This window comes from Vanellus vanellus, assembly GCF_965231255.1.
Source record: "Vanellus vanellus genome assembly, chromosome: 4".
NCBI lineage: Eukaryota > Metazoa > Chordata > Aves > Charadriiformes > Charadriidae > Vanellus > Vanellus vanellus.
The window spans coordinates 3,556,312-3,580,391 of record NC_138909.1 but is presented as its reverse complement, the minus strand read 5'-3'; the positions used below and the strand labels follow the sequence as shown (position 1 = coordinate 3,580,391).

At 59.9% G+C, this 24,080-nt stretch overlaps 2 protein-coding genes across 5 annotated transcripts; both read right to left on the bottom strand.

Moving 5' to 3' along the window:
* Positions 1–365: 365 nt before the first annotated feature.
* On the bottom strand, positions 366–15,459 carry RBPMS (RNA binding protein, mRNA processing factor). 4 transcript variants are annotated; one of them, XR_014269071.1, is made up of 9 exons: positions 15,343–15,459; positions 8,585–8,662; positions 7,941–7,979; positions 7,724–7,786; positions 6,778–6,928; positions 6,088–6,218; positions 4,131–4,200; positions 2,808–2,913; positions 366–2,049 (listed from the first exon to the last, which is right to left on the bottom strand). XR_014269071.1 is itself a non-coding variant. In XM_082482040.1 (8 exons), the coding sequence occupies exons 1-8, from the start codon at positions 15,403–15,405 to the stop codon at positions 2,044–2,046; spliced, it is 576 nt and encodes a 191-aa protein (XP_082338166.1). In that variant the 5' UTR covers positions 15,406–15,459; the 3' UTR covers positions 366–2,043. The 4 variants fall into 4 exon arrangements, 2 of the variants coding, with proteins under 2 accessions (XP_082338166.1, XP_082338165.1); XR_014269072.1 differs by lacking the exon at positions 6,088–6,218 and having other exon boundaries at positions 366–1,398; positions 1,916–2,049; XM_082482040.1 differs by lacking the exon at positions 6,088–6,218.
* A 2,656-nt stretch (positions 15,460–18,115) lies between these two features.
* On the bottom strand, positions 18,116–20,730 carry DCTN6 (dynactin subunit 6). Its single transcript, XM_082482657.1, has 7 exons — positions 20,704–20,730; positions 20,528–20,592; positions 20,312–20,417; positions 19,119–19,207; positions 18,867–18,914; positions 18,440–18,582; positions 18,116–18,330 (listed from the first exon to the last, which is right to left on the bottom strand). The coding sequence occupies exons 1-7, from the start codon at positions 20,724–20,726 to the stop codon at positions 18,232–18,234; spliced, it is 573 nt and encodes a 190-aa protein (XP_082338783.1). The 5' UTR covers positions 20,727–20,730; the 3' UTR covers positions 18,116–18,231.
* Between the last annotated feature and the right edge of the window lie 3,350 nt (positions 20,731–24,080).

The window sequence follows — 24,080 nt, the reverse complement described above, 5'->3', positions numbered from 1 at the left end:
CTGCTGTGGCTGAGCTCATGGAAAAATCACAGCTTAGCTCCTGTGCTCGGTGCCAAGATTAGTAGGTCTAAAAACTAACCGATAACATCTTTGTAAACTTGGAGTCGTTTCTTTAAAGCCTGCTGATCCTTCCAGCCTGGATTTTGGAGCTTTCCTAGAGATCCCAAGCAAGCCAAGCCGGATGACAGTATCTACCCTGAAAAAAACAGGTATCTGCCCTGAAAAATCACGTCGCTCGGAAGCGTTGCCTTCAAATACCCCGAGGGAGGAAGGAGGCTGCTGTTCCCGAGGCCCCGAAGGGCGTGTGTTAGGCTCCTTCCCCCTGTTCCTAACCAGATACACAGCACACGATGACGCTCTGCGCGTAACTTATAATAATCACTGGTTTTATTTTTAAAAAATTACAATAGAAAAGTACCTTTAAACATATTTCCAAAAGCGGAGTAGACAATGTGGAAGCTTCTCTCCTCTCCACAAGACAAAGTACAGGAAATAGTTTGCTAAAAGAGTTAGTCCGTCGCTTGGAAACGCTGGTGTCGTTCCTTGGAGAGCTGCTCAGAGGGTTTGTCTTGGAATTTATTTCTTCTCACGTCGCCTTTATCAATCCCGCTTTTTACAGAAGACCCCTAATGGGACGGTTTCCCATCGCACCATCTCACCCCCCCCCACCCTGCCCGGGCTCTGGCAGCCAAAATCTCAGCCATCTTTTTGTGGCCCACCCGCAGAATAAAAGGAAGGAGGAAGAAAAAAAAAAAAGGTTATGATGTTTTTAGCGAGGCCACGGGGGTGGGGGTGGGGGCGGGGAAAGGAAGTGAAAGGAGAAGTTTTGCACCTCCTTTTGCAAGAAACTGAAATCCGCTTTGAGGTTTTGGGTTGCTTTGCCTTGCTCTTTCTTTTCCCAAATCCCTCCTGGAGCAAGGAGAAGGAAAGGCTAGTATGTCAAGCGGTCTCTTTGCTGGTACGCTGTCTCCGTGAAGGTTACAGATACTGCCCCACAAGGGTGTTAGCAGCCTCCCTTCTTGTCTTTGCGCATGGAAACATGGAAATTACACACAGCGAGCCGCCAGACCGGCCATAACCTTGACACTCAAACCCCAGTTCAGCCCAGCGCTTTGGCGTGACGGTAGGCACGTGTCTGAGCCCCTCAGCTCGCTTGGGACTCACGCCCGACCTCGAGTAAGCTGGCGAACCGAGGGCTTGTTGTTTGGGGGTTTGGGGGTTTGTTTGTTTGTTTTTTTCATACAGCAGTTTACATTGCCCGTAACAACTTCAAGCAGTCACGGCAGGAGGAGGAGGCAAATTGTCACCTTGCTACATGTGCGGGCTGTCTCTGCCCATCCCTGATCCGAGCCGTTGTACCGTGCCGCAGCTTTGCACAGCAAGCTATTAACGTTAGCCCTAAGGTAAAAAAAAAAAATAAAATAACCACCATAAGAAAGTTTCTGATTGTCCTGCCTGGTTGTCGTTTGGTACAACTGGGAAGAAAACGGTAATACTGTAAGTGTCTGCAGACGTCGTCTTGCCGACACGGCCGGAGCACGATTCCTACAAACCCGAATCGTGCGTCTCGACATCCGCACGCGCGTGAACATCAACGCCTTTGACATGCAGCTGATGGGGCGGGAAGGGGAGGGGGGGGAGAGGGCATTACACGCATTCGAAAGTCAAGCACAAAACCTGTAGTCCGACCCAGTGTAAGATTGTCCTATTTAGGAGGTTTGGTACAAAAATACTTGCTCTCGTTTTGCTTTTTTTTTGTTGTTGTTTTGTTTTTCTTTTTTGTAGTCTGCTTTCCTATGGTTCTGTTTGAAAAGACTTTTTTCAAACGCTACAGCAATGCCTGTCAAACCATGCTTTCAGAAGTAACACACTCTTTCTTACAAATATACAGTGTAAAAGAGGAAAATATTATTACTAGGTATGCTTTTCGTTTTTTCTTCTAGGAGAGCAGATGTGTGATAGAGGCTGTGGGAAAGTCTTGGAGGAATCCAAACTTGTGTGAGGTTTCTTTTTGGGTTTGTTTTTTTTTGTTTGTTTGTTTTTTCAAGCCTGTAACGACAGAGAGAGGTGTTAAAAATAAATAAATAAAAAAAAATTTAAAAAAAAAAAAAAAAGCAAGCAGCCGCGATGTTGGAGTGAGGCAAAGCACAAAAGGGGCTGTGGTTTATCTCTCTTCCTTCGTGGGGAAGCTCCCGTGCCGCAAGCGCGAGGCTTGTTTTGGAAACGGGGTGAGGAAAGGAGCAGCCCATGCTCCAAGGAGAGACGTTTAACTGGGAAAGGGGAAGGTGGGAAATGCCTGCAGGGAGAGCTGGGGCACCCTGGGGTCCGTCAGCCAGGCAGAGGGGGAAGGACGGAACTGGTCCCAGTTTGCTCCTCCCGATGGCTGTAGCCTCTGGGGTTTTAACTGCGGAGGCGCCAGCTGGGAAGCTGAGAGTTAAGTTTTTGAGTTGAATTTTGCACTTAAGAGGAATTCAGTCTCTGTTGATCCAAGGCAGGAAGCGAGGACGGCAGCCGAGATGAGATTACCGGGGGTAATTCAAAGCCGAGAGGCATTCCTCGGCTGTCGAAACTCTCGCCCCAGATAACAACGGCAAACGCGGGGGAATGGCAGAGCCGTGCTTTGGTGCCGGAGGCACCGTGCCGTAGCGGGAGCAGCGATGCCGCCCTGCAGGGATCAATCCCAGGGACGCGTCCACCTGGCTGCCCATTTCCTCGGGGACATCGCGTCGCCTTCCTCGCCCCTCTACCCCGTCCCCAAAGCAGCCGCCGACCCCCTCGCGCAGCCCGGCCCCGTGCTGCAGCCTTACCAGCACACTGTGGTTTTGCGGAGAGCACGCCAACCCAGTAGCCGCCTTGGAAGACTCCATTAATACCCACAAGACTGACTGTAGGCCACCATCACACACCTGAGACCTGCGAGGGGACATGGCAGAGGGTTAGGGACGCCGGCAGCCAGGGGCTGAGGTCGGTGAAGCTGCCGGGGTCGGCGCTTCCTAAGGGGGACGTTTGCAGCTTAACCCTGCCCTGATGGGGCTCCACGCGGCAAATCCACGGGGAGGATGCAGGCGGGAGAGCCAGGGCAGCAGCAAAACCCTTCGCTGGGCTGTGCCGTAGCCCTTCCCGGCTGGAGGAGCCTGGTGGGGAGCTGGGAGGTCCCCGACCCTCCATCCTCACCACTCGTTGGGGCTACCAGGGTTGCTGCGGGCAGGTGGACGCGTTCCAAGGAACCGCACTCCTCTCCTCTTCCCAAATACGGCTCTGCTTACATTTTAGCTGGAAACATTGGCACGTTCCATATTTTGGAAGAACCGCTGGTTCCCAAAGCCTCGCCGCTCCCTATTTTTATCTGCCGGGCCTAAAATAGCCAGTAAATGCTTTGCGGATCCAAGTCTGGGGTCGGCTGCAGCCATGGCCGGTCCTCCTGCCCTCCCAGGGCAAGTGACCCTCGTGGCCACGGCAGTGGGGGCTATGAGTACCAGGCGGACGGGCAGAGCGGTGGCACGGGAGCACGGGCAGCCGATGCTGGAGCCTCGCTGCCTCCTTGGATCCCCTGGGGTTTCTCCACAGGTGGGTGCAGACACGGCACAGGAGGCTTCCCGGCCGGCATGGGATGATGGTCGGGGCAGGCTTGGGATCACGGGGCAGGTGATGTTCAGCATTGACCGAGCCTCTTTCCCCTCTTCCATTTGAATACCCTTTGTTTATCCACGAAAGGTTTGACTTATTTGCAGAACGGATCTTGCCAGGCTTTTCCCATCCGAAGAAGTCCCAGGTGTAATGAGTTTGTGTTGTGCTGGGAGACGGCGGTTGCCTCCCACCAGGTGGTCTTGCTGCCACCTTCATTTGCAGGACCGTGCCATCGCTACACCTTCCGCTGCTGCAACAGCGTGGGCCGGCTGGGATATTTGGGAAAGCATTGGGGTGGCCGGTGGCAGAGACATCCCCTTTCCTGTGGTACACGGAGGGCACCCCGGACCTATGGTGTGTGGCCTTGCCAGTGTGGGGGGCGTAGGGTCTGGCCGGCCACCCTGAGCTGCTGGAGAGCCCGAGGAGCCCGGGGTTAAGGGTGGAGGTGGCCCCCCAGCCCACCACGCTGGCCGGGAGGAGGGGAGCAGGGAGGCGGCACTCACCCGGCATTCAGCAGAACTGACGGGACTTCCAGCCCTGAGAACCAGCCTCGGAGGGGGGGAGCCAGCGCATCTGCAAAGACAAGAGGGGCACAGGGTGAAGAGGGATGGTGGCCACCCACCCTGGCAAGAGCCGGCTGCCTCTGGGCTCTCCTTTCCCGGCCTTCCCCAGGCACAGGGCGGAGGGAGGCCGAAACGTACAGCCATCCATCCCAGCTCTGGTGCGGGCAGTAACGCCAGTTGGAGCTGAGCACGGCTCCCCCGGCAGCAGGACTGAGCCGGGACGGCAGCACCGTGGTCGCACCGAGCAGGAGGTGGGCTTATCCCCTCCTAACACCTGCAAAGCCCACATGAGACGGGACGGCGGGAGGAAAATGTCCGACGCCAAAACCCGGTGGCTCTTGCCGCCTGCCCGTGGGCGCTTGATGCTTTGCCGGAAGACACCACGTCGGCCCCACCGTCCTGAGGTTCCCCGTCCCACCGCACTCTGTGGGACCCAACTGGGGAGGCTGAGCGAGCAAGCTTCGGTTTGGGTGGTGGTACCCCTCTCCAACGTCACCCACCAAACCCACGATGCTGCCGGCCACGTGGGGGGATGGGGACGGGGACGGTGACGGGGACAGGCTGTGGTCCCCAGCTGAGGAGCGCTGCAAGCTTCACCGCAGCACCCAGGGGTGACAGAGAAGATGCCACCACCATCTTCGCCGCCGCGCCGACTCTATTAACCACGGCGGATAATATTTCTTCAAACAGCGTCTGGCGTCGGGTCTCAGCCAGGGTTTTCCCGGGGGTACCTCTTTACACCTCCGTTCCCTTCACTGGCCGCATCCCCGGCTTCCCCGGCCGCACAGGTGCCGCCTGTTCGCCGTTATTTGACAAGGTGAGTGCGCGGCTGCAATAATATTTACCCCACCGCTCTTCCTATAAACAGCGGGGCCCAAAAAGCCGCAGTTTCATCCAAAGGCTGCGGCTGGTTTCTACGCTGAGCCCTTTTCCTCGCCTTCCTCCTCAAACCAGCTCCCAGCGGTGGTGGCTCCGGATAACCTGGCTCGGTCCCGGCAGGCCGGGGCCAAAAAGCCTTTTGGATGCGGCTTATCCGGCAAATCTGTTTCCGCGCGCTGGTTTCCTCCCGCTCGCCGCCAAGCCCGCGGCGAAGGAGCAAACGCCAGGATGATGTCCGCCGCGGCTGCTGGGGCGGCAGCTGCCCGTTCCCTCCCCACGGAGGGGGGTCTCTTCCCGGCATCCCCGCGATGCCGCTCCCGGGAAGCATCCCAAAGGTTGGCACCGCGAAGAAATCCTCCACCACCTCCATTTCCACTTCTTCTCTTCTTTTCCCCCACTCCTCTCCCGGGGAGGGGGTGGGTGGGTGGGTTGTTTAATTTTTAATGGCGGCGCGCTGCCGCCGACGGCGGGGGGCCACCAGAAAAGCGCTCGTGACACGAGAGCGCCTCGTCAATAAAAGATGGGTTCGCCATTTGCGCTTCGCTCGCCCTCTCCTCCCCCGTCAGAGCCGCTTCGCTTCATGCCCCGCATCCGACAAGCTGCATCCCAGCGATGCTCGAGGGGCGGCTGGGGGCTCACGAGCCCCCCCGACCCCCTCCAGGGGTCGTGTGCCACCCCGGCAGCCGGACGGGTCATTCGGTGCCGGGAATACGATGGGGACGGTCCAGCCCTGTCATCCCCCATCCCTCCCCCTCCCCCCCCGCCCCTGGCGCGGGCAAGAGCGAAGGTAGGAAGGCAGAGAGAGGTGTTTGGGGAAGCGGCCGGCGGTGCTGCCAGCACTCAGCTCGGTTTGGGTGCCGTCCCTAAATCTTGGGGGCGGCGGCGAAGTGGGGAGGGGGGGGCGGCAGTGCCTGTTAGCCGGGCAGAGGTTAGTGGTGCGGCGAGCACCGAGGGGAACAGGGGATGGGGGGAATCCGGGGCGGGTGAGCGCAGTGGCGGCGGATGGGGTCTGAATTACCTGGGCGTGCAGCGAAGCGGGATAGGTGAAAGCAGGAGGAGGTAGAGCAGGTGCTAACTCCGCTGGGTACAGAGGGTACGGCCCCCACACTTCAGGGCTACTGGGGTAAAGTGCAGGCACTGTGAGCTCATCTGCAAGAAAAGAAGAAGGAGAGTTAACGGCGACCGAGGAGCCGCGGCTCGTGCCCGCGGGCAGCAGCGAGGTGAGGAACCGGCCTCCGCGCGAGAAAATGCTCTTCCGGTAGCAGAAACGGGCAAGACGTCGCCGAGGTCTCCGTCGCCACTCACAAACTCCCCGGCGCGGGGAAGCAGCACCGCGGGCTCATCCCTGCTTCTCGCCCTCGAGCTGGCTGTCACCTGCCCCCGGGTCCTCTCCAGCCGCCTTCGGGGACCCCTGGCCACCGGCCAGCACGTGCCACCGCGCTTGCAGCAAGCAGGCGCTGCTGCTTCCAGTTGGACCTGGCGTTCCCCATCACCACCACCACCCCGCCGCGACATCCCTGGTCCCTCCAGCATCCCGCGCTACATCCACTCCGGGATCTCTGCGTGACATCAGATCGCCCGAATAAGGCGTTTTTCCCAAGGCAAACGAGGTTGGGGGCGACCCCTGGTGCTTGCCACCCCAAAACCTAGTGGCAGGTCGGGGGGGATCACGCGGGGCTCCCTCAGGAGAGCCCGGACTGGTACTTACAGGGCTCCCGGGCGATGAACTGAGGTACGGCGGTGGGGAGAGGCGTGCTGGGGTTGGGGGTGCCCACCAGCTTGCTCTTGGCCATCTTGGTGTTCGCCTTGGCGAACTCCAGCCGCAGCGTCTGGGGGATTTCGGGGTCGAAGCGGATGCCCTGTGGGAGGGAAAGAGGCACGGCGGGTGGGCGAGCAGTGCCGTGTGCCAGCCCCGCAGCAAAAATAACTCCCAATTAGGGTTTGGGCTTTTTTTTTTTTTTTTTTTTTTTCAACTTCCAGCCTCGAAATGAGCTAATTTGCCGGGCCCCGAGGCAGCTCGCATTCCTCCGGCATCTTTAGCATCGGCACCATATTTGGCAGTCGGCATCCCGCGCCGCCGAGCTCTTATCCAGAGGGATTAGCGGAGCCAAAAAAACAAGTTTTACATTGAAAATGAAGACAAGGAAAGGAAAAAAAAAACCAAAACCAAAACCAAAAACACAAACAAACCACCAAACAAACCCAACCCAAAACCCAGGGAGGAACTGGAGAACCGGCTCCACGCGGTTCTCTCCATGACTGTTTTCAGGAGGTGAACTCCACGGGGGTAGGAGGGAGCTGCTGAAGGAGAGTGAAATTTTGCTTTTTCTTTCGCAGCTCTAGCTGGGATTTTCCCCACAGAAGAAACAGGAGAGGCTGGGAAAGGCTGACTCGTATTTAAGGCTCTAATCCTTAGGGTTGGAGCCCTCCCGGATGGCCCTGGGAAAGGTGAGAGGGATGCAGCCCTCCCCCCCTCCCCCGGGAAGGAGGATGCAGATGGGGATCAGCTGGAGGGATGGGGATGCGGTGGGGCCACCCGCCGGCACGGGAGATGCGCCTTCCTGGGATGGAGGAATTTGGAGAGTATCCGGGGATGGGAAAACGAGGGTGGGAAAAAGAAATCCCGAAAAAACGGAGCGGCTGGGCGCACTCACATTCAGGGCGTTCTTCGCCGCCTCCGCCTCAGAGCGGCTGTCGAAGCTGACGAAGCCCACGGGCTGCAGAGGAAGGACAGGGGCCACCATCAATCAGGCTGGTGGGGAGCAAAGGGGGGAACACACACCCCCCCCCAAAAGTTTCAGGGGACCGGCGGTGCCGGGGGAGGGTGGGAGCACGGCGTGGGACGCTCGCCTCGTTTTGAGCGGCTCCTACCTGCTTGGAGGTGAGTTTGATGAGAGACCCTTCGTACCCCTGCAAGAGAAGAATAAAAAAGTGGGGGGGGTTGGTGGAGATCCCCACGATTCAGTTGCCCCTTGGAGAAAGGAAGATGCCGCATCCATGAGCCAGTAGCCCCACAGCTGGGAGGGATCTGGTGGGCACCGGGGGGAGCTCGCCGATGCTCAGCACCAGCGGCGGGGACTCGCTGCCGCTGGGTTTTTGTAGGGATGGATAATATTTATCATTTGTAGGGATGGATAATATTTATTATTTGTAGGGATGGATAATATTTATCCTTTGTGTTTGAAAAGAGCGGGTGTCTGGGCTGCAGGTCCAGCAGGGTGAAGAGACTGGAGAGGTTTGCAGCCAACGCTCTTCTGCTGCTAAATGGGGTGTAAGTCAACGTGCAATTAAAACCCCGCTGCAATCAAAGCGCCCGATGCCATTTTCCTATGGTTTATTGTGGGGTGGGGGGAAAGGGGCAGAAACTTGTTTCTGTGAATAAAATGACTGAATTAGACTTTTGGGGGGGGGGGAAACAGCGGGCTCCTAGCTCCCACCAAGGTTGGTGGGGCCATAGGGACGGGGCAGAGGGGCAGCCCCACGCTTCCAGCCCTCCCCCCTCCCCAATCTGGTACCTTAAAGGGCCTGAAGAGCAGGTAAAGTTCCCGGGGCTTGATGTCCAGAGGCAACCCGCTGACGAAGAGCGTCCTCACCTGGAAAAGAAGAAAGGAGGTTCCTGGGCACCTTCCCTCACCCCTGACTTGGGGATACCCCGCGCTTCCCGCAGCCTTAGGTGGTGGCACAGCAGAGGGACGATGCCGGCCCGAGGGAAACCTCGTGGGCAGCCAAAAAGCCTTAAGCCACACTTGGGGGACGTGGCATTTTTAGGAGGGATGTCCCCATCCTTCGGGGGACCGCGGAGCAAGCGGTGAAGACGCCACAGAAAGGTAACCGAGAGCTGTCCTCACCCCACCGAGCGCTCTCCCAGTTGAGAAGGCCGCCAGCATCCCAGTGCCTTCCTAGCCCGGTCTGGCAAACAGGATGGCTCCCGGCATCCCCGCAGAGCCCTCACTCTGCACACAATGCCTATTGTCTCCGTTTAATTGCAGCAGCTCGTTAAGGACAGGGGGAAGCAAACCCCAACTCTTCCTCCTGGAGGAACAGCCCCGGTTTGGAGGGGGCTGGTTTTAAGCAGCCTGTCCCTGATTTATAAAAGTCACCTTTTAAGGGTTTTTTTTTACTCTTTTTGGGTGGATCTAACGTTTGCCATGGTACGGCATCCTCAAAGCCGGGGCGGCTCGCAGAAACCCCGCTTCCACCGACTCCCAAGGGGGGGGATCTGGGGCTCCTTGGGGACGGGCAAATCCCCGCTGGACAAGACCTGTGCTGGGATGGTTTTGCTTTACGACCAACTCGTAACTGGGGGGAGCGGTGTGGGGGCAGGAGACCAACAGCTGCATCTGCTGCCGGTCCCCCTCTCCTCATCCCCCCAAAATCTCATCCAAACACTTTGGTGGCCGGTGGGGCCCGTGGGAGCCTGGGGCTGACGATGACCCCAACCGGCCCCACCTGGACACCCCCACCCATGGCCCCGGGGCTGTATTTAGGCTCAGACCCCACTGGGTCTCAGCCCTGCGGTGTCCCCGTGGCTGGGTCAGACCCTGGCTGCCATCGCCCACCGGCCCCGCTCTTGCCGGGGCACCTGGGGATGGAGCCCACCTCGGTGGGGTCCATGCCTTGCCGTCCCCCTCGGCTCCGGGCTTGCTTGTGAGCAAGCCCCGCTCCTGCTGCTCCCTCCATTAGCATCGTACCCGGAGGTCATCTGGAGGATTTGATGGCTGTAGCTTATTTTTTCAGGCACCCAAAAGCCTTGGGAGAGCTGGTCCGCAGGGGCTAGACCGAGGTCGCCCATCCCGGGTGCTAAGCTGATGGATTTGGGCTGGAGGAGGGGAAAACTTTCTTGGTTTGTTGGGGCTTTTTTTTTTTTTTTTAGTGTTTTATTTTTTGGCCAGGCACTCTGCCTGCCCCATTCCCTGGGACAGAGACATGCGAAACAGCCAGAAACAGCCAGCCCGGGCCTATTCTTCTGCTGACATTTCTTCTTTCTCTTGCAGATAAGCTATCTACCCCATCTCCCAGCCTGGGAGCAGCAAACATTCCTGCTTTGTGTAACAAAACCTCTGGCTGACCTATATCTATTAAATAACAAAAGGTACTCGGGGCCGGGGGAGGGGGGGGGACACCACGACGATGAAGACAACGACGCTTGCATATAGTCCTTGTGTCAACAGCCCTGGTGACACCCGTCGCCGCTGGTACCCCCATCTAGGTGCACAGGGGCTGCCAGAAAGCAAACCAGCCGTGAAAGTACGGCCATCCCACCATCCCACGCTTGATTGCTCTTGGAAAGCAAGCCTTGCTCCGGCCAGGAAAGGATGCTGAGGGCCTTGTCAGGAGGGATGCTGAGAGCTCCACGCTGGATGGGATCAGCGCGGGCATGTCCTCACCCCTTCCTGAGCCAAGGCTGCAGGTAGGCATAGCCTGCTAGCCTGTCCCCTCTACTGGGACCATCCATGGTGGGCTGGAAGCCCCCCCACAAAGCGCCTTGGGGGACCCTCGACCCTCTCTTCTGAGATCAGAGGGAGATGGAGCATCCCAAGGCATTCGATGCTGCACCTGGAGACACCGACCGAATTTCTCCCAGCAGGGGCTGGGGAGGGATCCATCTGGAGAAGCTCCCCTCCTGTCCATGAAATTCAATGTGAAGAAGGCAAATTTATCCTTTCCTAGGGAAAAAAAAATATATATTCCCCTTCGGACAGGTCCGCCCGAGCGCAGCTGCTATCTGGGAGACATCCACCCTCCCGGCTGGGTTTGCCTCCCGAGGAGGCTGAGCATCCCTGCATGGTCCCCCTGTCTCTCCATCATCCCTGGAGCCGCTGGTCCTCCCCGGCACGCTGCCTTCCCGCCTCTCTTCTCCTCTCCTCTCCCGGGAGAGCTGTGTGAAACACCAGAGGCGTCAGAGACAGCTCCGGGGGAGAACCCGCCGCCAATTTGCCGCCTCCCTGAAATCCAAACCCCTGCGAGCCGGGCTCGCCAGATCATTTAGCCCCAGAGCCGCATGGCAGAGAGATGGGAGAGATAAAAAGACCCTGAAAAACCCTCCGCCGCTTCTCTTCAGTAATGACTTGTTTGCTTGGAAAGTTCAAACGCGGGTCGGCCAAGTTTTAAACCGTAAAAATCGTACAGCGGCGAGCGGGAGAGGGGAGAAGGGCTCCGAAGGATCCCCCAGACGGTTTTCCAGCCCCAAAAGCACGTTTGGGGGGAGGGGGAAGGAGGGAGGAGATGCGAGGTCATGGGTGCTGCCCATCCGCATCCCGCAGAAGGGTGCTGGCGTACCCAACCAAAGGGATGTTTGAGTAGGTCCTACGTAAACAGCATCCTTTCGCCGGGCTGGATAACGAGCAGGTTGGGAGGGTTTGGGCTGTGTTAAAACGAGGTGGGACCGGCAGGGAAAAGCAGCGTCCTCGGGGATAATTCCCAGCAGGCTGGACGGATATCCTTCTGCCAAGGGAAAGATTTTAGGCGGAAATGTTACTCCTGCCCTTAAATGGAAGAGGAGCTTGAGCCCGCGGGGAGCTGCTCCAGGCTTTCCTGTGCCGAGAGATCCCAGGGGTTCGGCCTCCATCCTCTACCAGAAATGCTCCCAGGGCAAAATCCTGCCCCGGAGGCAGGGAAAAAGAAAAAAAAAAAAAAAAACACAAATGCCTTGTTTAGAGAAATCTCCATCCGCCATACAGGTATATGATCTTCCGTAGGGAAAAATGACCCCTTCTTGGAGGTGGATGGGGCGAGACACGTGCTCCCAAGTGGCTGGTGGGACAGGGCCAGACCTACAGCTCGGGAGCAAGGGTTAGCGAAGGGCGCTGGAGCATGGCGGTGGGATTCCTGCAGCCCGGACACCCCCAGCTGAGGACAGCCCGAGCTGTTTTGTTTCAGTTATGCCACACGGACATTTTCCAGAGTTTCTTCTTGGTGGAGCGTTTCTCTCCATCTCTCCTCCTTGTTGCAATTTGGGGCGAAAACAAAGGTTTCTTCCAGGTCCAAAGTGCCGATGTTTGCTCCGGGAAGCCGCTGGCCATGGGTGCAGGACCTCGCAGGTGACCACCACCACCCTGATTTCCTTCAGCGGGGACGACAGCTATGGGACCGCACGAGGAGCACATAAAGTCCATTTCCACAGTCCTCCTGCCGCTGCGCCCCACAGCTCCCACATCTGCCAGGGCCGCTGGATCCCACCTCCGACACCTCGCTCCTGGTTTGTCCCCTCCTGGCTTTTATTGTCCCCGCAGAAAGTCTTCTCCTAGCCTCTGCTGCTCTCCTCTCCCTAGGAAGCCATCTCTATCCTACTTCTGGCCTGTCCCTCGCACCTCTGCATCCCACCATCACCTCCTGCCGTCCCTGAAATACCACGTCCCATCTGGGGACAGTTCCAAGGGATGCTGGAGAGGGTCTGGCGGGGGCGTTGGTGGGATGGTTGAGGCTGGGGACACACAAGGAGAGGGGACGACCTGTGCCAAGAGGTGTCTGAGGTCTCCAGACCACGGCTTGAGGGTGGCCCCAGCATGGAGAGGTCCATGGTGGAACACCAGCAGCCCCCCTCCTCCTCCTCCTCCTCCTCCTCCTCCTCCTCCTCCCATGAAGCCACAAGCCAGGTTTGTGTCCTGTAGGTAAGCAGACACCATGGAGGTGTTCACCCACCTTGAACCCCCATCAGACGGCATCTCCCCGAGGGATGCCAGGCACCCCAAAGGATGCTGTGTACCACGCCGGTGCAGTCACCCTCCCCTGCCCCTGCGCAAACCACCCCCCTCCCCCCCCCGGTAAACGTTAACAGCCCGTGGGTCGGTGGGGAGAGGCGGAAGGCGTCCGGGTGATTCATTCACGAGGCATTTAATCGCCTCCTTCAACCCCGAGCTCCTGGTCCGCCACCTTTCCCCAGGGGGGACTCACTTTAATTCTCTACCAGCCGATTAGCCGCTTGGCTGCCCGCCGCCGGGGAGGCACCGCCGGGCACCGGAGCCCGGTGGGAGCGGGAGGGCGATGGCACGGGGCTGCCATCGAGCCGTGAAATAGGGCGAGCAGAGCTTCCCATCCCCCCTGCTCCCTCCTCCCCCAGCAAAGCGGGGTGGTGGGGCGAATTCCAGCCCCGACGGGATTAGTCCTCGGCGTAAATACTCTCTCCGCTAATGGAGCGTCTTCCACCGCTGGGTTTAGATTCCCGGGCGGTGCGTACGCGCGCCATCAACCCACAAAACTCCCCGACATAAACAAGGCTGAGGCCGAGGGATGCCAGCTCCTCCGCCCCCGGGATGTGGGATCGAGGACCCGGCTCAGCGTCCAACCCCAGGGAGACGTTTCCCCGGCCCCCGGCAGCCAAATGTCCGGCGGAGGACAGGAGGAGAGGAGCAGCCCTCCGGGAAGAGCGAGTCCGGAGCTGCCGGAGCTGGAACGAGGAAGCGGCGGAGGAAAAGGCAGCGGAGAAGCCAAGGGAGCAGATGGGGGATTGCAACAGAGCAAACTCGCCTCCCGCTCAGGGCTCGCTCCCAAACCCTCCGGATCCTGTGCTTCCAGGAGGAAAGGAAAGCAGGAGCATGGGGGGGGGAGGGATGCGACGCAGGGGCTGTGGGGCCAAACCTTATCCACTCACCGGGCACCTTCCCCCTTCCCCGCTCCCCCCAGAAACCATCCCTGGGGTCCCCCTCCCCACGCCTCGGTCCCCCGGGATGAGGGATCTGGCATGGGATGGGGATGAGGGCCACAAGCTGGGCTCTCTGGAGCCGCTCCGCTACCAAATAAGGCCTCCGTCGAGCTTTTTACATGCCGTTCTCGCCCGGCCGGAGTGACGTGACCTCCTTTCCGAATTGTTCTGTCGTGTCCCCCCCCACAAGCTCCTCTGTGGGGAACTCCCCCCCTGGCCCACAGCTCCCCTGCACTGGGTGGGGGGTGTCCCTCCCGGGATGGGGGAGCTGTACCGGGAGCAGGCAGCGGGACCCCCGCCAGCCCGAGGAGGAGGCAGGGGCCGAAGCGGGGGCTTGTCCCACCTCGCAGCGCCCTGATGGACCTTCCCTGGGATGGATGCTGCTTCTCCCTCTTTTTTTTTTTTTTGGGTGGGGGGGACCGAGGCTGGACGGCAAGCCTTGGGGAAGGGAGAGGTTTGTAGGGCGCAGTAACCAGGCAACCCCCCCCTTCTCCTGCGCTTAAACAAATACTCGACAGCACCGGCTCTTCCTGCCAGGGCTGGGAAAAACTCGTGCAGGGAAAAATACCTGCCTGGCGCTGGAAGAGCCCACCTTGCACGCACAAGTGGCCATCGCCTTCCTAACACCTCCCCGGCATGGTGGGGGACCCTGGCACCTCGTAGCCATCCCCTCCAGGGACTCCTCATGTCCAGCATCCCCCAGGCTCAGGGGGTCCCCGAGGGCCAGCAGTGCGATGGGTGGTCCCGAGCCCTCCAGACCCAGCTGGGAGCAGGGTTTTAGGGCTACCCTTTGCCAGCACGGCACATGCCACACCGTTGGGAAAGGCAACGGGCCACTGTGGACGTCTCCCACATCCAAACCACATCGTGATATCACCCTCAAGGACCCAGCAGCAGCGTCAGCCCCGCACCCAGTGGAAAAAAGAACCCAACACATTATTGGAGTGCTTTGGGAAACTTTGGGAAGTTTCAGGCCAGAATCACCTCTGGAATACAAATATCAAGGTAGGCGAGAGCAGGCGAGCAGATCTGCGATGCATCCCGGTGTTTATCTATCAACCAGAGACCCCACGGCAAAGCCGGCGGGGACGTGCCGGAGCAGCCCAGCGGGTGAAAGGCGAGGAAGAGATCCTATCTGCCTGCTCTCACCCTCCCAAAGTCCAAATTCCCACCTCAAGGTCACGGGCAAACCCAGGAACTTCACGGTTGGGAGGAAGAAAACCCTGCTCTCGTCCCCGTGGCGGGGCGTGGGGTTTGTCTCCCGTGGGGAGGAAGAGCGGGTTTCATCCATCTTTGGGGTGAGACCCACGGGACGAGAGAGGCGAAGCCCTCCCGGACCCGCGGTACCCACCGGCACCCCACGAACCACCCCGGCAGCGCCGAGCACCGGCCCCGGGGGTGAGGTTGCTCCCCCTTACCCCCCTTTCCTCCCCGCCACGGAAGCCTGCGGGACCCCCCCCCGCCGGTCGCGGACACGCGTGGGGTGCGTGGGCACCGTCGGAGCGCAACCCCCCCCCCTCCCCGGGGATCGCGGGTGGGGAGGGGGATGCCAGACACCCCCACACACACCTGCGGCGGGGTGTCCCGTGTGTGACCCCCCACCCCGCGCCATCCCACCCCCGTCCCCGCTACCTCCTCCTCGGGAAGGCCGGTGTCGGCGGGGCCGCCCTCCCGGTCGGCGGGGAGGCTGCTCATGGTGCGTCCGGGCAGGCTCCGCGTCCCGCCGGCGGCAGCCGCGTCCGGGGCGGGCGGTGCTGAAGGCTGGTCACCGGCGGGGAGCGGCGGGGGGGAACGGGGGGGGGGACCGGGGCGGGGCGGCGGGGGACGGGGGAGGGACGGGGCGGAGGCGGCGGGAGGGGACCGGGGAAGGGACGGGGAGGGGTGATGGAGGGGGGCGGGGGAGGGTTGGGGGTGTGGGAGACGGGGCTATGGACATGGGATATGGGAGATGGGATGCAGGATGCAGGGCTGGGGATACGGGGCAGAAGGCTGGGGACGGGGGACACGGGGTTGGGGATACAGGACACAGGGCTGGGAATGTGGGACACAGACATGGACACAGGATTTGGGAGATGGGATGCACAATGCAGGCTTGGGATACCGGGCAGAAGGCTGGGGACATGGGACACAGGGTTGAGGACACGGGATTGGGGATACAGGACACAGGGCTGGGGACACAGGACACAGTCCCAGGGGTATGGGACACAGGCTGGGGACACGGGATATGGGAGGTGGGATGCATGATGCAGGGCTGGGGACACAGGACAGAAGGCTGGGGATGTGGGACGCAGGGTTGGGGACACAGGACACAATCCCAGGGACATGAGGCACAGGCTGGGGACACAGGACAGAGGGCTGGGGACGTGGGACACAAGGCTTTGGACACAAGGCATAGTCCTAGGGACATGAGCCATAGTCCCAGGGACATGGGACACAAGACTGGGGAGATGGATGCAGTCCCAGGGACACAGGACACAAGGTTGGGGACACAGGACAAGGCTGGGGAGATGGGACACAAGGTCTTGGGGACATGAGACACAGTCCCAGGGACTTGGCTGCAGCAAGGCTGCGGGGCAGAGGAGGGGACAGTGCTGGGGACACAGAGCATGGGAGGGGGGACACGGGCTGAGGGACAGGGAGTGGGGCACTGCGGGGGACTGGCCACGGTGGGAGGCAGGTGACATTAGAGCAAAGGTCCCCACCGTGGCGTGCCAGCCCTGCAAGGACCAGGGGCCGGAGGGGGGTCATCGCCCCAAACAGCCCCACCTGGGGTCCAGGCCACCCACGCCCCCTCCCCGCCTGGCATTTAAGGCTCCCACCACCCTCTCCCTGCTCAGACTGGGCTTGGGGTGAGGTTGTGCTGGACCTCACACCCTGCTCACTTGGGGTATTTTGGGGGGGGGCGTTGACCCTGGGTCCTGTCACGTCCCCATGGATGCGGCTGTGGTCCCGCAGCGCAACGGAGACCCTCAGGGTGAAAAAAAATCCAACCAACAAACCAAACAAAATGTTTGACCAGCGGCCGTGTCCGGAGCAGATGCTGCATGCACATAATATGCGGGGACCGGAGGTGACGCTGAGGACATCCTGCTGGTGGCAAGAAGGCTTGTACTGAATGGGTGTTTAAGGTCACGGCTCACCTTTCTGTGACTCAGTGGCCAAACCAGCCCTGCGGGTGGCCACCTGCCTGTCCTGCCACTGACTAAACCGGCAGTGATTTACAGAGCAGAACCTCTCCCACTGGGGGGAGGTGAAAACAAGCCATGTCCGCTGGGTTTGGAGGAGCGGGAAGTGTCCAGCTACAAGGGCAGGTGGCCCCGAGAGGGAATCTAAAGCACGAGGACCGATGTAGTTACCCAAATCTGCTGGAGCCTCTTACTTTTGAGGTAGATTCCCCACAAAAGATTACCTTATATTTCGGCAGGGGGAGAAGTTGGAGAGGAGAGCTGTGTTTCATCTCAGCTTTAGGGAAGAGCTACAGTTTCCCAGCAGTGCTGGATCCCCAGGTCGGAACAATAAAGCCCCCCCCCCCCCCCCCCCGCCCCCTCCCCCAGCCAAAAAATGGTGGGTTTTTATTTTTGGTCTCCCTGGGATTGAACTCGGGGAGGAAAATCTGATTTGCTCCACTTTTTTGCCTTGGCCTGTCCCACCTGAAACCCCAGGGCCCCAAATCAGAACCCCGGCGTCCTACAGCCCAGCTGGTTCTTGGGGTTCCTCTGCTGATGTTCTCTCCTCTCTCTTTTTTCCTACAGGAATTTCAGCTCCACCGTCCATTTCCGCCTGCGCCGGGAGGAAACGTCGGGCTGTGTCGTAGGAGGACAGAAGGGGAAGTTGTGAACAACACCCCCGGGGAATCTCAGCTGGGAAGCATGTACGTGACTGAAGCTCACCAGGAGAACGGCTGACAAGCAGAGGAGCTTCAGCTCTGCTCTGGACCCTCTGGGAGTGCAGCCGAGCAGGTGGCAGCCTTTGGGAAGGGGGAACCAGGGAGAGAAGGTGGCACCAGCCCTGTAGCCTTTCCCACCCCACCATCCGCATGGATTTGGGAGTGTGAGACCAGTACACCCCTCCCTGCGAGGAGCGCGGCTCTCCCCTGGCGTGGACCCATCTCCCTCTGCCGGCAGGCCGGGGAAGGAGCGGGGAGGTGTCCCCCAAGCTGTCCCCAGAAGGGGGGGGATGGCCGCGGTGACACCAGCCCCGCGGTGTCAGCGCTTGTATGACCACCCCTGCGGCGTCATCTGACCCAGAAAGGACTGCAGTGTCCCCCCTCTTGACAGAAAAGCAGGTTACATTTTATTCCCGAAACACAGCATGTACAATAGGGTTGGTGCACGAGAGACAACGGATGCAAAGCCAGTCCACGATGCTCTGCAGAACATAAATAAAGGACACAAATAAGCAAGACTTATTTTTGTTTGGTTTTCTTTTCAAAGATGGAATGAGGGACGTGGGGACCGGCCACTTCCCAGGGCCGTGCAGTGCTTCAGAGGATCAGACAAAACCCGCGGTGGCAGAAGACGCTCAGCTCTTGACAGGAGTGGACGTGGCCTTCACAGTCTTCTTTAGGTGATGGTAGTTAGGCAAGATCTTCATCAGGAAATCCAGCTGCAGCGTCTGGGGCTGGAAACAGAGGCAGGGGAGGTCAGGCAGCGTCCCTGTTGCCACCGTGAGGGCGGGCTGTGGAGGACGGGAGGGTGATGGTGCGTCACCCGTGTGTTGCAGCACCCACCTGCGGCCGCTCGGTTTGGACACGGCGGAGGCAGTCGGCCCCGTAGATGACGGTGTTTTCAGGGATCACCTCATAGGTGTTGATGTTACAGCAGGCCCCGATGATGCAGCCACTGGTCAGGATCACGTTCCTGCCGACAAACGCTGGCAGAAAGAGAGAGGAATCCCTGTGAGAGTCGTGCGTGCAGTGCGGTTAAACTCTGCACCACCAAACACCAACACCATGAGCTGCTTGGAGCCAGAGCCAGCCCAGCCCAGCTCCCACCAGGGCAGTGACACACGTGGGTTCTGTGTGACAATCGCAGCTTTGCCACAAGCTGCAAGTTCGGCCTCAGCTACAGCAAGATGCCACCACATCATCCTCCACTCTCCCCAGGGTCTACAAGAGCAAAATCTCACAAGGGCCGAGACAATAAGCCGAGACTTACCTTTGGATTCGATGACGTTGTTATCTCCCACCTTCATTGCTTGGGAATCTACAGGTTTGTGTCAAAGAAAACTGTAAAATGTTTTGCTTCTGTTTCAAAAGGTAAACCCCGGCACCATTTTCAAACCACCACTCCACCCCTTCAAGAGCCCTGGGCTGGTTAAACCCCGACAGAGGCCACACATGCTTCCCCTTGTACCGACCCGAAAGCACGGTGTCTCAGACAGTCCGTCTCACCGCGCCGTGAGGATACAACATCCGACTTCAAAAACATTGTTGGTGCCAATGACCATGGGTTTGGGCTCCACCTCTTCAGTTTCTGGCGTGATATTTTCCGGATACCTGCAAGACGGAAGAATCTATTTCAGGTTTTGAGACTGTCCTGTTTGGCAGCTCAATTCTGTGAGAGGCCAAAGTCACGTGGAGAAGAAGCATTCACAGAGGGAGGACTTCTTCCCCAGCCATAGTGCCACACAGATACACAAAAGCACAAAAGTTTGGTGTGGTTTTTTATTTTTAAATTCAACCTCCTCCAAGCTTTTAAGCTATTGCCCTGCTCCTTAAGGAGCTGTAAGCACACGCTCACGTTTGACAAGACTGAACATAGAATCATGGAATGGTTTGGGCTGGAAGGGACCATTAAAGGCCATCTAGTCCAACCCCCCTGCCATGAGCAGGGACATCTTCACCTAGGTAAGGTTCCTCAAAGCCCTGTCCAACCTCACCTTGAATGTTTCCAGGGACAGGGCATCTACCACCTCTCGGGCAACCTGGGCAAGGGTCTCACCACCCTCAGTGAAAAAATTCTTCCTGATATCTCATCTAAATCTCCCCTTTTTCAGTGTAAAACTGTTTCCCCTCATCCTGTCGCTCCCCTCCCTAATCCAGAGTCCTCCCCAGCTTTCCTGAAGCCCCTTTAAGGACTGGAAGGGGCTCTACAGTCTCCCCAGAGCCTTCTCTTCTCCAGGCTGGACATGCTCACCTCTCTCAGCCTGTCCTCACAGCAGAGGGGCTCCAGTCCTCAGATCATATTCGTAGATCCAACAGGTCCATGTCCTTCTGATGGAGTGGCCCCACCACAGGGGTGTCTCACCAAAGGGGCAGAATCTCCTCCCTGGACCTGCTGACCACTCTGCTGGGGATGTCCAGGACTTTTGGGGCTGGCCAGCACGCATTAATGGCTCATGGCCAGCTTTTCACCCACCAAATCCTTCTCGGCAGGGCTGCTCTCCATCCCTTCCTCCCCAAACCTGTGCCGATACCAGGGGTTGCCCCGACTCGGCTGTAGGACCCTGCCCTTGACCTTGTTGGACCTCATGAGACACGTGAACCTCATGAACCTTCAACCGCTGCCATACCAGCCCTGAAAAGAGATGCCGGGCTGGGGGGAGGTGGGGGGGTGGGGAGGAGGACCCCCTGCGCCCACCATCCGCACTAATTACCCACCCATTTATGATGAGGGCCTGCTCCTCGATGAGGTTGCCTTCCCCGATGACGATGGGTCCCGCTTCGGCGATGATCCTGGCCTTGGGGTGGACCACCGTCCTGGGCCCTGCCGAGGGACAGCCCCGTGTCACCCCACGGCAGCAGCACATCACCCCACCACCCCACCACCGACACACACCCCCCGACCCCCCGGCCACAGAGAACTGGGGGTCTTACCGATGGTCACGTCCCCGCGGATCTCGCTCTCCACGCACACCACAGCCCCCGGCGCGATCTTCACGCTGTGGGAATGGACGGCGGGTTGTGAGGGAAATCGGGGCGGGGACGGGGCGCGGATCGCTGAGGGGAGAGGGACACCGGGGGTGAGGGGTGGGGGAGGCAGCGGGACTCACCTCTTCTGCACCTTCTCCGCCATGACAGCGCTGCGCCTGCGCCGAGCGGACTGCGCCTGCGCAGGGCGGGGCCGCCATCTTACCCCTCCTCCTCCCCGCCGCCGTCCCCCTCAGCTCTGGGAAGTGGGCGGCACCGGCTCCGGGTGTTTGGGGGGTGTCTGCCCGCCCGCCCGCCCTCCCTCCAGGTGAGGCGGGGGATCGGTTGGGGTGAGCGGGGCCGCTCCGGCACGGAGGCCGAGGGGAGGCCTCGGTGAGGCGGTTGCCGGCGGGACGGGAGGAGGAGAAGCGGCCGCGGAGGAGGCGGCGGGGCTCGGGGCGGCGGCCAATAAAGCCCGGAGGGCCGGAGCCCGGCGCCCCCAGCCCTCGCCCGCGGCCCCCCGGGGCCGGGCCCGCCCCGCCGGTCCCCCCGTTCCGTTGCCCAGTGGCGTCCGGGCCCGCGGGAGCCCGCGCGGGGCAGGGGGGGTTCGGGGCTGGTGCGGGGCTGCGGGGAGTGGAGAGCCGGGGCCGGTGCTGGGGCCGAGCGGTGGGTGCGGGGGCCGTGAGCCCCGGGCCGGGCCGGTTCTGGGGCTCGGAGCGGCACCGGATGGAGACGGAGCTCGGGGGCTGCGGAGGGAGAGTCACCCCCAGGGTTTGGGGTGCGGGGACAGCGCCGGGGGGGGGGTCACAGCTCAAGGCCGGGCCCAGACGGGAGCTCGGGGACACAAACCGAGTCCCGTAGTCAAACACAGGCTGTGTTTTCAGGGCTTGAAAAAGAGAGGTTAAGTACTGCGGGTTTTGAACTTGAAAAGTCACTCAGTTGCTCAAAAACAGACTAAATCTTGCGGTTTTGGGGCTTGAAAATTCGGTGGCTCAAAACCAGACTAAGTCCTGCGTTTTCAGGGCTGGAAAACAGAGCCCAAGCCTTGCATTTGTTGGCCTTGAAAACAAGCTGAATGGGCGGGTTTGGGGGTCTGAAAACGGAGCCTCAGCTCTGTGGTTTGGGGTCTCAGACACAGAGATGGAGCAGGACATGAATCCGGGCTGGTGGGGCCTGAAACTGAGACCAAGTCCTGCAATTTCCAGACTTGGACACAGACTCGGGGGGTGGGTGAACCCCTGTTTCATGCGACTGCAGGAAAAGTGAGGGCAGGTCCAGGGTTTTAGGGTGAGAAACGGGGGGTTGGGGCGAGGCTGAGCCGGGTGCCTTCAGGCAGAGCCTGAGTCCTGCATTTGGAGCTCAAACCCAGGCTCATTCAGCCAATTTCGGGGCTTCAAAGCAGAATCATTCAGGCAATTTTGGGTTTCTGACGTGGAGACCAAGTCATGCGTTTGTGGAGTGTGAAACGAGGCTCGTGGTCTTGGAAAAACAGACCAAGTCCTGCATTTTGGGGCTCAGAAACAGACACTCAGTCACGGGTGTTTTGGGGCTGGAAACCGCCTCATTGGGGCAGTTTATTGTGGAGACACCGAGCCCGAGCCCGGCTCTGCCGTCAGCTCCCGGGGCGGCTTTGGGGTGCTAATGCAGAACGCCGAGCTCGCATTCGGCCCGGCGGGAGTTTGGGCTGAAATACGCCTCTTTCGGGCAATGTCGGGGCTCGGAGAACAGCCCCGGTCCCGCGTTTGGGGCCGGGAACCGGCCCCGCCGTTGTTCCCGGGGGGGGGCGGGGAACCGGTATGCCCCGTCCTCTTCCTGGGGTGTTCCCCGTGGGTGCTCGGGGGCTGCGGACGCGATGCGAGTACTGCGGGACCCGGTCGGACCGGGCCCGGGCAGACGGTGCCGGGGGACGAGCGGGCGGCAGGACCCGGGGCGGCCCTGGTGGGCGGGGCGATGCCTATAAAAAGAGAGGGGCAGGGCGCAGCTATATTAGGAGGCAGATGGGCGGGGAGATGCCTATAAAAGGAGAGGGGCGGAGCGCAGCTACATTGGGCTGCAGATGGGCGGTGCGATGTCTATAAAAGGAGTGGGCGGGGCGCTGCCGGCGCGGAACGGCGCCCGACGGGTCCCGGGAAGCGGGTGTGGGGCTCCGGGCCGGGCAGCCGAGAGCGAGTGCCGCGTTCCCGGCCGGGACAGCGGCTGCGGGGGCTCCGGAACAGCCCGACCGCTGGCGGGGGGGGCCGGGAGCGGCTCGGCGGTGCGGGGTCCGGCGGGACGGAGCGCCCTCCTGCCCGGCAGTGGCCGGGCCCGGGGTCAGTACGGGAATGGCGCGAGGAACGCGCCGCCCTCTGGGGCCGGGGGGAGGTTGGCACCGGCCGGCCGGGCACGGGAACATCCCAGCCCGGGGCCGGGACAGACACGGGGGTGGCCGGGGCAGGGACGGGCCGGGCAACCAGTCACCGGGTGGCGAGAGCCACGTGTGTCGTGTCACTGTATTGTGTATGGCCTCGTACCGCTGTTATTGTTATTGTTTTATCTTATGTTACTGCGCTATTAAACTGTCTTTATCTCAACCCACAAGTTTTTTCTGCTTTTTCTCCCTCTTCTTCCCACCCTACTGGTGTGTGGTGGGGGAAGTGAGCGAGCGGCTGTGAGTGGGACTAAACACCAACCAGAGCCAGGTGCAGCAACAGCTCCTGAATCCAGTGGGTTTGGGGCTCTGGCATACGGAGCCGGGACTTGTGGTCAAGTCTGGGACACAGAGACCACGTCCTGCATTTTGGGGCTCAGAAAGAGCAACCAAGTCCTGCCTGTTTGGGGGCCATAAACCAGACCCACTTGGTCAGTTTTGGGGCTCACAAAGGAAGAGTCAGCACTGCATTTGGGGGCCTTGAAACACAGACCGAGTCCTGCATGTTTAGAGCACGAAACTGGGCTCGGGTCAGAGCTGAGACACAGAGACCAAGTCCTGCGTTTTGGGGGCTTGACACCAGGTGCATTTAGCTCACGAAGAGAGAGACTAAATGCTGCATTTTGGGGGGGTCGAGATGAGGCTCATTTGGCCAGAAACAGAGACTAAGTCCTGTGTTTTGCAGCTCAAAACCAGAAAGTCTTGTTTGGGTGGAGGGGGACTTGTAACCAGACTTATTTAGGGCTCAGAAAGACTAAGTCCTGCGTTTTGGGGGACTGAAGCAGAGACCAAGTCTTGTGTGTTTGGGCTCACAAAGAGAGAAGCTAAGTGCTCTGTTTTAGGGGGCTACCAACCAGGCTCATTTCTGGGCTCAGCCAGCCCAGAAAGAGAGACTAAGTGCTGCGTTGTGGAGTGTTGAAACTGGGCTCATTTGGGGGCTCAGAAACTAAGTCCTGCGTTTTGGGGTCTTGCAAGCAGGGCCCCTAAGCCAGTGTTAGGGCTCAGGAAAAGAGACTAAGTGCTGCGTTTTGGGGAACTGAAGCAGAGACCAAGTGCCTTCTCTTTGGGCTCAGAAACAGAGACTAAGTGCTGTGTATTGGAGTTCTGAAACTA